This window comes from Crotalus tigris, unplaced genomic scaffold, assembly GCF_016545835.1.
Source record: "Crotalus tigris isolate CLP2741 ecotype Arizona unplaced genomic scaffold, ASM1654583v1 scf7180000017624.2573661763:2888555, whole genome shotgun sequence".
Classification (NCBI taxonomy): Eukaryota; Metazoa; Chordata; class Lepidosauria; order Squamata; family Viperidae; genus Crotalus; species Crotalus tigris.
The window spans coordinates 1,613,265-1,625,308 of NW_024096519.1; the positions used below are offsets into that span (position 1 = coordinate 1,613,265).

Genomic DNA, 12,044 nt, shown 5'->3' on the forward strand with positions numbered 1-12,044 from the left:
TATGAATCCAGGAGAATCCCTAGATTATAGATCTGTCTGGGGCAATGACACTCCATCCAAGACCAGAGATGGCAATTTTCCATCTACCAAAAAACTCCAACTCAGAGCATTCTGTCTTGCCAGGGTTCAGTTTCAGCCCCATCCAGCTCTTGGCAGCCTCCAAGCGCTGAGAGAAGGAGATTGTGGCATAGTTTAACTCACCATGGGCTGAGACACATAGTAAGGTGTCATAGCATATTGATGAATTGGTAGCACAAGTATTTAAAGAGTAATTTAGTTTATTGTAAATAATAGGGCTCCACAGCACTTCAGGTACAAAGACAAAAAGATGCTTCAGACAAATGTAGTTCTTGTATAAGAGGTATTAAAACAATGGAGGCCCTTTGTAGTTGTCAACTAATCCTAGGAATTACATTTGGTCCCAGGTGTTACATACTGGGGCTGTTTAAATCATACAACATTCCATAGTTGAATGGCCTGCTTTTGAACAGTGTAACATTTTAAGAACTCCCAATCCACAATTCCTATGTGAAGACCACAACATGTCCCAAAATGGCAAATTATTAAAGGTTTCTATTTAAAAATACTAGTACAAAGCCAGAACAAATCTTGATGGTCAAGCACGAGCTAGCCATTTGTCCTTAGCCCCTAATTATGACCTGGATGGGGATGTTTTCCTGCAGGCTTATGATTTTGGCAGGAAGGGAAACAAAAACGGGAGAATATTCCATTCACTAACACGAACATTGTAAATAAGGACATCACCACTTGGTGGAGTTAAATCTATGGCAGGAATGGGTTGGGCAGTAGGGCTGTCAGCTTCACGCTGGTAGTTTTATCAGCTGCAGGGCCAAGAGTAACATTTTAAAAGAAGGTGAGGTCAGCATATTTGTGCCTGCAGCTGGTTGCAATTCCTCTCCTCTTGTTATCCGTTGTTAATCTTTCCATTAAAGTTTAAAGATTAAACTCTCTATTCTTCAAGATTATAAATATTGTAAAATGTCTTCTCCCTGCTCCACCCCCTTTATTACTGAGTAAGAGTCATTAGGCATATACACGCCAGTACTCTACAAGAACGAATTTAAACCCGGATCTCCTACAGTCTGTACCAACCCGGGCTCGGCCCTCCTCTTTTCATCCAGATCTGCTTTGCAAGCTTAAAGTCCCGTCCTGGGAAGCGCAGCAGACAGAACGAACAAATTTCTGCTTGCCTCGGCGCGAGACAAACCGCGCCAGCTCAGGGAGCCCAGCCAAAGGAGAGAGGCCTGCCCCGCAACTTACTGCCCCATTGGGCGGCTGCGCCACTGACAGCGGCGGCGGCGTCTCACGTAGCTAAGATGGCCGCCCCTCTCGAGCGGGTGGCGGCGGCGGTAGTTGGAATGGGACTGGCGTTACAGAGGGATCGCTGAAGAAGCTGAGAGTTGCCGGTGTCCCTTAGAGGTGTGCGTTGGGCTGCGGCTGGAGACAGACGCACCATGCGGCGGAGCTAGAACCGGAGGCTTTCACCGCGAGTAATGATGTTAGCTGAGGTAAAAATTTGGCTTCAAAAGGGGCGGATTGGAAAAGAGAGGAGGTTGGTGGGGTCCGCAGTGGAGGCGCTTGTGCTTTATTTTCCTCTCTTTCTGGAACTCTTCAGCTTTCTGAAGACTTCTTTCACCCAATCTCTTGGCCTCGGACTGTCTAGGCCCAATCAGAGCGCCGCATCGCTTTTCTGGAGTAGATTGGCCTTGAGTGAGTTTTATCTCGTATTGTGGTTTGAGTGTTCCTTTGGGGCTGCTACTTCGGAAGTCGGTGAGGGATTTTCCCGGACGCTTAGCAGCGGAGGGTTTGCCTTGGCTTTTGAAAAGACATCAGGGTGATTAGGCTTCTAATGCTGAAAAGAACTATTCTACCGTAGGCCTCTATTGGAAGGGTGTTTACTTTCCAGCTTATTTTTACATGAATAACACTAGCCTCTTTTCTCTCCCTTCTTTTCCCGGTTAACCGAGTATTGAGGTTGCTTTGTGTCATCAGCTGAGACGATCCCAGTAGCCGGGCTTAGCTTTCAGTGCTTCATTGCATCCTGTGTCTGCCTCAGTTTCTTTCATATGATGGTGCAGTTTATTTTCCAAAGCAAGGGCAGAGTGAGCTGATGTTTTTACAATCTTTTATTAGAGCAGATGAAAGTAGGAAAATTATTTGGAGGGACATGCCAGTGAAAATGGGATTTTTAAAAGGAGAGGCACAACATTGGCTCTGTGTCTCAGGTATCTCCTACTTTTTCAAGCCACTTTGACTTCATAGTGCTTGTACTGTATGCTCACTTCTTGGCTGAAGCCAGCAATATGTTTTTTTGTAAATATTGCTTACTGTCTTACTATAAGATAAGATTTACAATACAGTGTGACAGCATTGTTTAAAAGGTATCTGTTAAAAAGGTTTTCTGAGAATTCTAATTCTGCTTTTGAGTGGTTTAAGCTATTGTGCTTAATTGATTTTTGGTATTTTTGTATAAATCTGTAGTAGAAACTGAGGCAGACACAGGATGCAATGAAGCACTTTTGCACTACAGTTGTACTCTGTATTGGCATAAATCCAAAGGTAGCATATATATGATGCCTATTAGATAACTATGATGCCTTGGCTTATCCTATCAGTTCATTAGTATGCTTTCTTTAGATATTTTTTCAAATCATACTTGTCATGGTTAACTTAACCATAGTTTACTCAGCCCAGTTTTATGAATTTTCACGACATATTGAACTGGAATTATCTGATCACATAATTTTGTTCATGCAACTTTCTGTATAAAATATGGTTGGTTATTTTGTCATTAGCTGCATTCTAATGAGTTTTCCTCAGATAATTTACTTAAAATGTTTTGTAACCTGAAAATTCTTTATTTCTAAACAAGTACACTACTCTTATCAGTAAAGGTATTTGAGTTCTCAAAGAGAAAGCTTATTCAGAAAAAAAGTTTTCTGATGCAAGGAAACAATTTGTTGCTTTGTTTAAAAGATAATTTAGAACTTTTCTAACTTTTCATCAGCAAAATGGATACAACATAATCAACTTTTGTACTGATGTAAAAATGCTAGTATATTGTTACATTTTTTTCAGCTCAGTATGACCTATAAGTTAATGGTGGGATCAAAAAGATCAAGACAGCAGTCATCACACTGCAATAAAATTCCTGTAACTTTGTATTTGTATGCAGTATTGAGAAAGTTTCCAAACAGAGCTTCAATTGTATGGCTGCAACTTCTGTCTTGATTCCTTATTGGTCCACTGTGACATGTATTATGCTTTCACCAGTTTTTCCCACAACAGCATCCCTGTGTGGTAAGTTGGCTGAGAAGAAAACTGGTCTCAAGTTAGTAATAATCCTAATTTATTTAGCAATAATATATAATGTTGAATTTTGTTTGTCTTCATTGTTATACTAAGCATGAATCATATAGAGAATTTAGATACTATTTTCAGATTTAACGTGTGAAAAAATAAGCATACTTAATAAATTGAAAAAAAACATTCCAGAGTTTATGTGGGGTATACAATAAACTACAGATTTACCCTTCATGTGGTGATTAGTTAATATTTATTTGTTCCAATAGGAATTTGAAATTATATTCATATCAGTCAGCAAAATGCTATTTGCAAAGCTTTCTTTTCAGATGATGTATTTTTCCCAGAGTTTTAAATGTATGTTTTTATTACATATTACATGTGAGGTAAATTGCAAATTTCTCCAGCAGAATGGATGTAGAAGCCACTGATGGGTAATTTCAGCCTTCCTGCTCAGTTAGAATAAGACAAAGCTTTAGCCACGCCTCCCTCTGGGTGTGACTTCCCAGTTTTTGTCTTAGTCTCAATCTCAATAGGACGCAAAATTGAAGGCTCCTCAGCTAGGCTAGATTTAAATTAGATTTAATTAGATTTATTTGGATTTCATTCTCTAAATTTCCTAAATTCCTTAACTAATTGGATTTAGATCATCTGAAAGCTTTGTGAACAAGGACTCTGTCCTTTGCACCTTGGAAGCCCTTCAGGGCTCGGAGGTTGGAGGCTGCTGGCCTCGATCGGGTGGGGGCTCCCATCCCGACGGATCGAAGCTGTCCGCGATTCTACTGACCAGCTGGTCAGCGGAGAACAACAATTCATTAGGAAGGCCGCTGGCATTTTTACTTTGCGAATGATGAAGCCACGAGGCTTCTTCTGCAGCCACAAACGGATCGCAGCGGACGCTATGCAACAAATTGCAAGTGACTCTAGCAAACGGGGGGAACAGGGTTTTGCCTGCTTATCCGTTCACTTGTTGGATTGTGGTTGTTGCCTTGCCTTTCCTACCCCTTCTGTCACTAAAGGTTGGCCTTAGCTCCTTGGGAGGTTCAGAAGGGACCGCGGCCGCCATTTTGACTGCATGGTCATAGCGTGGCCGCCATTTTGAGAGGCCCACGAGGTGGACGCCATTTTGTGGAGGCCTACTCTGATTCATTTCAACATCTAAGATTGTCTGAGTGCCTTGGTCTGCGAGTCAGGCCCGTACCGGGGGGGGGGGTAAAGTAATTTTCTTATATCCACAGCAAGTGTGGAAAACTCGTGGGTGCTATCCCAAATTATTGGGGCTTTGCCTATCTTCAAGTGTGTTATTGTGTTAAAATCAAGTCTTTAGGACCTAAGTAAGTGGAGTGAAGAGGTAATCTTTTTTGACCACCTGTTCAGATAGCCAGTGGCCTTTAGCCACAGGGCCTGAGTAGGCAGTATTAGAAAACTGTCTGGCTGTTCTTGCCATTGCCATTGTTCAGAGCGAGCACCGGTTTTCCATCTCTGACTAATTGATCTGCGTGCTTGGGTTCCCCCCACTTCTAGGAATCCCTGACCAGGATTATCTAGACTGCAATGGCAGACAGTTCCTCGCCCCAGGCAACTCAAACCAGTGTTCCTCCCCCGCGCAAACAAAGCGCAGATCAGACGAATTAGAAGTGGGGGGGGGGGAGAAAAAAGCAAAAACCAAACATTTCAGTCAAAGAGACTTCTAAAGCAGCCAAGCGAGAGGCCTCGAGGAGACATTTAGCACTGGAGAAAGAATTCTCCAAGGCATAAAGGCTCAGGTCCAGTGGGACTGAAATGGTTTTCCCCATCCCATTGGACATTCCCTCGTTTGAGCCTCAATTTGAATCTTCGCAGGATGCCCCACGGACATGGTCTCCTCAGGAGGAAACTGAACAGGTTGGTTCTCCTCGCTCCTCTTCTTCCTCTTCAGGAAGAGCAGGCATGCTTCAACGGAGGTTGGGATCAGCTCTAGGGAACAAGGAGAGATGTGGTCCCAAAGTCAATTCCAGGCATTCATGCATCACGCTTTGAAGCAATTTATGTCCTCCACTGGGAGTAGCCAAGGGCAATCACATCCTTCTCCTCCCCCATCTATTCCTCCTTCCCAGGTGGAACACGACATGAGGCCCGGTTCTGGTGTCTCAGAGATCTCCTCCCAATTAGGTGAGGAGGAATCAATAGAATTGGAAACAGCCGACACTCACTTGTCTGAGGATGAGGAACTAACACCTGAACAGGTGACTACTTCGGTCTCTTCGACGCTTCCATATTCAGGTCTCTTCTCTTAAAGGCCATCGCCACGGCCAAACTTACCTTGGTCCAGGAGGAGAAACCATCCACCTCCACTAGCCAAGAGGCCAACCCCCTGTTTGCAGAAAAGGTCAAAGAGGAGACACAAATACCCTGTCCGCTAGTTTTTTGGACTACGATGGAAAAGCAGTGGTCATCCTTAGCCACCATTCCTTCCCCAAGTAGTATGGAAAAGAAACTTTACAATGTCTCTTCTTCCTTTGCTTCTGTCTTAGAAGTTCTGGCTGTGGATGCTCCCCTAACATCTCTGTTCTCCACCACTGCCATCCCAGGGGACATGGCTGAGTTCCTGAAAGCGGAGGACAAAAAATTTGAGTTCTCCCTTCTCAGAGCTCACCAATCTTCGGCTTGGGCTATAAGGGTGGCTACCTCATACTCTTTCTTTGCACGATCATCAATAATGTGGCTTCAAGATCTTCAGGCGCTCATTCCGCCAGATTAGGTCAGGGCACACCAGACACTGGGCAAGATAGTGGCAGCATCTGAGTACATTGCTGACGCATCCCTTCATTCGGCCAGGTGTTCGGCAAGATCTATTGCTGCCACAGTGGCATCTCGTAGAATGTTCTGGTTGAAACAAGGGAGAACTGACTTAAAGTCAAAGTGGTGCCTGTCAACCTCCAAGTATAGTGGAACACATTTATTCGGTGCAGTCCTAGAACCACACGTCATTGAAGGCAAGGATAAGCGTAAGGTAATGGCTCATCCCTCCAAAAAATCAGACAGGCGGCCTCAACAGGAATACAGTAGGCCGCCATTCCGCCCCAGTGGAACCTGGGAGTGGAGGTAGCCCTTTCGAACAGGGCAGACATGGGATTGGCCCAGAGGCTTACGATCCTATCCTCCCAGGCAGGATCGGCCACAAGACCGCCAGAATAGTGGAGCCAAGGGTCAGTTCCAGACCAAACGCCCCTTCAGGAGTTCGGGCAGTCGTCCATACAGGCGGTCCAAGTGACGCCAAGGAAGACTACCCCATATAGGATCGACTGGCACTGTTTTACGACATCTGGGAGGGCACAACTACCAATGCTTGGGTCAGAGAGACCATAAGACAGGGTCTCTCCCTAGAGTTTCAATCTTCTCCCCCAGATCGTTTCATACAGTGCCCGGTTTCAAGAAATACGATAAAAGCGCAACTAGTCATCACAGCCATCGCCCACTTACTGGACATCAGAGCCATAGAACTGGTACCTCAGGATCAGGTAGGAGAGGGGTTCTACTCCATTCTGTTCGTAGTTCCCAAAGCCTCAGGAGGATGGAGGGCGATACTAGACTTAAAAGGTCTGAATTACTTCCTAACCTACAGGAGGTTCAAGATGCAGACCCTAAAGTCCATCATGGCCAGCATCAGGAAAGGGGACTTCCTTTCCTCCATTGACCTAACAGAGGCTTACCTCCACATCCCGATCCTTCCAGAGCACCGCAGGTTCCTGCGGTTCTGTTACGCATACCGGCATTACCAGTACAGGGCACTCCCTTTCGGCCTCTCTTCGGCCCCGAGAGTCTTCACAAAAATCTTGGCCGTACTGGCGGCTCATCTAAGGAGGATGCCCGTGCACGTACAGTGTTATCTGGATGACATACTAGTACAGTCCAGATCCTTTCAGTCAGCCCAGTCAGACCTGGCAGTCACGATTCAAACACTTCAGGATCATGGGTTCTCCGTGAACTTCAAAAAGAGCCACACGATACCTACAAGACATCTGCTCCATCTGGGAGCATTGATAGATTCGAGCCTATGCAAGGTCTATCTCTCTCAGGAGCGTCGGATCAGCATCCAAAAACTGGTCCAACAGATCTGGAGAGAGAAGATGGTACCCCTGGTACATCTATCCCAACTCTTGGGGAAAATGGTCTCTTGCATGGACATCGTTCCGTGGGCCAGGCTTCACTCCAGGAACCTTCAATGGTTCCTCCTGCCTTTTCAGAGACGCAATATCAGTGCTTCCGACAAGAAAGTCAGGGTTCCCCATCACACTCTGTCATCATTCCTATGGTGGACCTCGTCCGCCATGTTCAAGGGCACGCTTTTCAAGGAGCCTCCCAGGATCACCTTGACCACAGACGCCAGTCTGTTTGGTTGGGGGCACATCTTCAGAACCACCTGGTTCAGGGTCAGTGGTCCAAGTCAGACCTGGCTCACAACATAAATTGGCTTGAGCTCAGGGCCATCCACCTGGCTCTCCAACGGTTTTCCTCCCTCGTGTCAGGGCAACATGTGTTGATCCTGACAGACAACATTGCAGCCAAGGCTCACGTCAACAAGCAGGGAGGGACCCACTCCTGATCACTCATGCAGGAAGCTCTGACCATAGGGCTTTGGGCAGAGTCCACTCTGAACTCCATTAGAGTGGAACACATCTCGGGGGAGACAAATCAGCAGGCAGACTCCCTGAGCAGGGCCACAGTGGACCGCTCGGAGTGGAAACTGGACTTGAACCTGTTCAGGGAGATATCGAACAGGTTTGGACATCCATGTCTAGATCTCTTCGCCTCCCCGGGGAATGCATAGCTCCCCAGATTCTTCACCAGTTTCCTGGCAAGGGGGGTGGAGGGAACGGACGCCCTCCGGTGCAGGTGGTCGGAGGGTGTACTTTATGCCTTCCCTCCTCTTCCATTGCTGCAAGCGACCATACGCAAGCTTATCCAAGAGCAGGTGGAGCTAATCTTAATTGCTCCATACTGGCCAAGGCGTCTGTGGTTTGCCAACCTGGTGGACCTGTCGCTCTTGTCAGCGTGGAGGATTCCCCCGGACCAAGTAGCTCTCAGCCAGGGGAACCTTCAACATCCGGATCCACAGTGGATTCAATTAGCTGCCTGGCACTTGAGCGGCAAACTCTGATTAGGCAATCCTATTCCTCCGGGGTGATCTCGCTGATCCAAGCCTCAAGGCGTCCCTTGACTAATAGAATCTATGATGCCACATGGAGAAACTTCTGCTCCTGGTACAACAGGCAGCGGCTCTCGCCGCTCTCTGTTACTATTCTGGATATATTGGAGTATTTACTTGAAGGGCTAAATAGGGGGTTCTCACCCAGTACCATACGCAGGCAGATAGCGGCATTATCGACAGTTCTCACCTGTGACAACCAAATTTCCTTGTCTCAACGTCCAGCGGTTAGTGCCTTTCTCAAGGGCGCAGTTAATGCTGGGCCACCTACGGTCCATCGTTATCCGTCCTGGGATTTATCCAAAGTGTTGCAGGCCTTAACATCTCCTCCATTTGAACCTCTTAGCACTTGCTCCCTTCAATTTCTCACCTTGAAGGTAGCCTTTCTAGTAGCCATTACGTCGGCCAGGAGGATTTCAGAATTGGCCGCACTATCGGTCAGAGATGACCTATGTACCTTCCATGAGGACAGGGTGGTCCTCAGGTTGGATCCCTCATTTATTCTGAAGGTTAATACAGGGTTCCATCGATCCCAGGACTTGGTCCTTCCTAACTTCTGCCCTAATCCCTCACATCGTCTGGAAAGATGGTGGCATACGTTGGACATGCGCAGGGGTCTGCACCATTACATTAAGAGAACCTCGGCCTTTAGAAAGTCAGAGACTTTATTCGTGTCCTTTCAACCCTCGGAAATGGGTCAGAAGGTTTCCTCTTCCACCATTGGCAGATGGATTAGGGCTTGTATTTCTAGGGCTTACCTCTCTCAGTCTCTTCCAGTTCCTTCACATATCACGGCTCACTCAACACGTAGTGCAGCAGCTTCGGTGGCCTGGTCTACCCAGGCTTCAATTGAGGAGATTTGTAGGGCAGCGACGTGGTCCTCTCCCTCTTCTTTCATTAAACATTATAGGATTGATCAGTTTGCAGTGGCGGAGGCTGCTTTTGGTAGGTGAGTCCTACAGCAAGTAGTTACTTCCCAGGGGACACAGGCCTAGACTTCCCCTCCCTATAGGGACATGAGCGGCTTTGGTATGTCCCATCAGTGGATTCTACATCTATTCTGCTGGAGAAGGGGCGTTGTCTTACCTGAATGCCTTTTCTCAGCAGGATGGTGTAGAATCCACACCACCCCTGTTGAAGTAGTCTAGGTATGTGTATTAATTTTTATTTGGAGCCTTGCGTCAAGAATACTTCGTCTCGACAAAAACTGGGAAGCCACACCTAGAGGGAGGCGTGGCTAAAACTTTGTCTTAATCTAACTGAGCAGGAAGGCTGAAATTACCCATCAGTGGATTCTACATCCATTCTGCTGAGAAAAGGCGTTCAGGTAAGACAACGCCCCTTCTCTTTTGATTTTTCTCCTTGATTAGATATGTACTTTCCACAATTGATGGTACAGTGCGATGCTATTTGATTTCTACCAGCAAAAAGAGAAAGCTGTCTTGTAAAACAAATACTTGGTTCATTCTTGTGTATTGCTTCTGTTATAATGAGAATTATAAGTATCAATGTCACACAGAATTCTGGATTATTGTATAGAGATTTGATGTGATTTGATTTCAAAATAAATACTACGCATGAGTACTTTTCTTTGATATTAGAATTACTTTTTTTTGGCCAAGTGTGATTAAATACGTAAGGAATTTATCTCTGGTGCAGCAGCTTTCAGTGTACATGCAAAGCAATGGGTAGTAATCATAATGATATCAGTAAGAGGGGAGAAATAGAGAAGATGAGAAGGATAATAATACTACAGTCATACTATATGTGTGAATACACTTACTTAGGTGTTCAGAGTTCAGAGTGATGGCTCAAGGGAAAAAACTGTGTTTCTAGTTGCTTTGACATATAATGCCCTTTATATGCAAGTTTACAATATCGTAAAATACAGTTATTGTGTATTAAAAACATATCTCCAGGAGGAATAATTTTTAATATATGTTTCAATTGTATATTAATGTCGCAGATATTTGAATCTGACAGAGTTAAGTAACTTCAGCTTCACTCTTAGAATTATTTTGCTTCATTTCAATAGATGGAGAGTAAGTTGAATATAACAACCTAATTTGAACAGAAATGTGGTCTTAACTATCAGAGTAGTTCAATAGGATACAAGTAGTACTCTACTTAAAATTACAATTGAGCCCAAAATTTCTGTTGCTAAGTGAAAGATTTGCTAAGTGATTTTTTTTTCCGTTTTATGACCTTGTCATAGTTGTTAACTGAATCATTGCAGTTATTAAACTAGTAACATAGTTGTTAAGAGACTCTGGCTTCCCCACTGACTTTGCTTGTAAGAAGGTTGCAAAGAGTGATAGCATGTCCCCAGGACACTACAACTGTCATAAATATGAGTCAGTTGCCAATCATCTGAATTTTGATCACATGATCATGGGGATGCTGCAGCGGTTGTATGAAAAAATGGTCATGTCACTTTTTTCAATGCCTTTGTAACTCCAAATGATCACTAAATGAAGTGTTGTAAGTCGAAGACTATCTATAGTGGGTTTGTTGCAGGCTTCCTTAACTGTTATCCAATCGTAATAGAAAATAACAGAAAATAACAATGATCTTAAATGTTTTTCCAGCATTCTGCAGATGAGTTAGGAATGAAAGTTATTTTAAACCATTAAATTAATTTTACATGTCATGATATTATAGTAGCAAAAAAATCCTTATGAAGGAATAAGGATTTGTGTATTCTGAAAGAATTCGATACAACTTAAACTTCATTTTGTATTATGGCTAAAATAACTTGTCTGTAGAGCATTATCCCCAAGAGTGCTTACAATTAAAAACATATAGAAGTTAATAGAAATTTACTAAAAGATAAATCTGATACATAACTGTACTAACATTTGAAAACAAGTTGGAAAGTTCAACAGTATGAAAGCAGGATGGAGAAGCATTAACATACAGCAGCAAATAAGCAGCATTCCACTTCCTTCTAAATGTAAAATTACCAAAAAGTTACAGGAAAAAATGAAATAGTATGAATATCAATAGCATGTGCAAGTAGTCTTCAGGTAATGACCTATTGCTATAGTGGCATTGAACAAATGAGGATCTATTCTCAAAGTTTTTACTGTCCAAGTACCCCGGCAATCACATGAACATGATTTAGGACTAGGTGCTTGGCAGTAGCTTGCACTTATGACAATTGCAACGTTCTGTGGTGGGATCACATTTTGCAAAAAGACTCAATGAGAAACCTGGTAGGAAAGATCAAAAGTTGTCTGAATGTGTGACCCTTCCTCAGCTCCCCCCCCCCATGCCAGCCACCAGTTTATTCTCATGCACCCTCCCTGAACCTTGCCACACACACCCACAAACCCTTGTATATTCTTATGTCATTCTCTCTATCTAATAGCAACCATCCTAAACCTGCTGTACTTGCCCATGTCTCCCTAGCCATTTCTGTACCCTTGCATGCCCTCTCCCATTGGCAGCAGCCACTCAATCCTGCTACACTCACACTTGTCTCTCACCCTTGTGCATCATCCCCAAGTCTCACTGAACTCATGCTGTACTT

The 12,044-nt window shown here is 44.4% G+C and overlaps 1 protein-coding gene across 4 annotated transcripts in view; it reads left to right on the top strand.

Moving 5' to 3' along the window:
- Positions 1 to 721: 721 nt before the first annotated feature.
- The window catches only part of SNX13 (sorting nexin 13), a 137,881-nt gene continuing 126,558 nt past the window's right edge, over positions 722 to 12,044 (top strand). Inside the window, exon 1 of one of the 4 annotated variants that reach the window (XM_039332663.1) lies at positions 722 to 1,529. In XM_039332663.1, coding sequence (XP_039188597.1) covers positions 1,515 to 1,529 — 15 coding nt within the window. In that variant the 5' untranslated portion in view covers positions 722 to 1,514. The remainder of the gene's footprint in view (positions 1,530 to 12,044) is intronic. The other 3 variants (XM_039332671.1, XM_039332644.1, XM_039332653.1) reach the window with 3 other exon arrangements.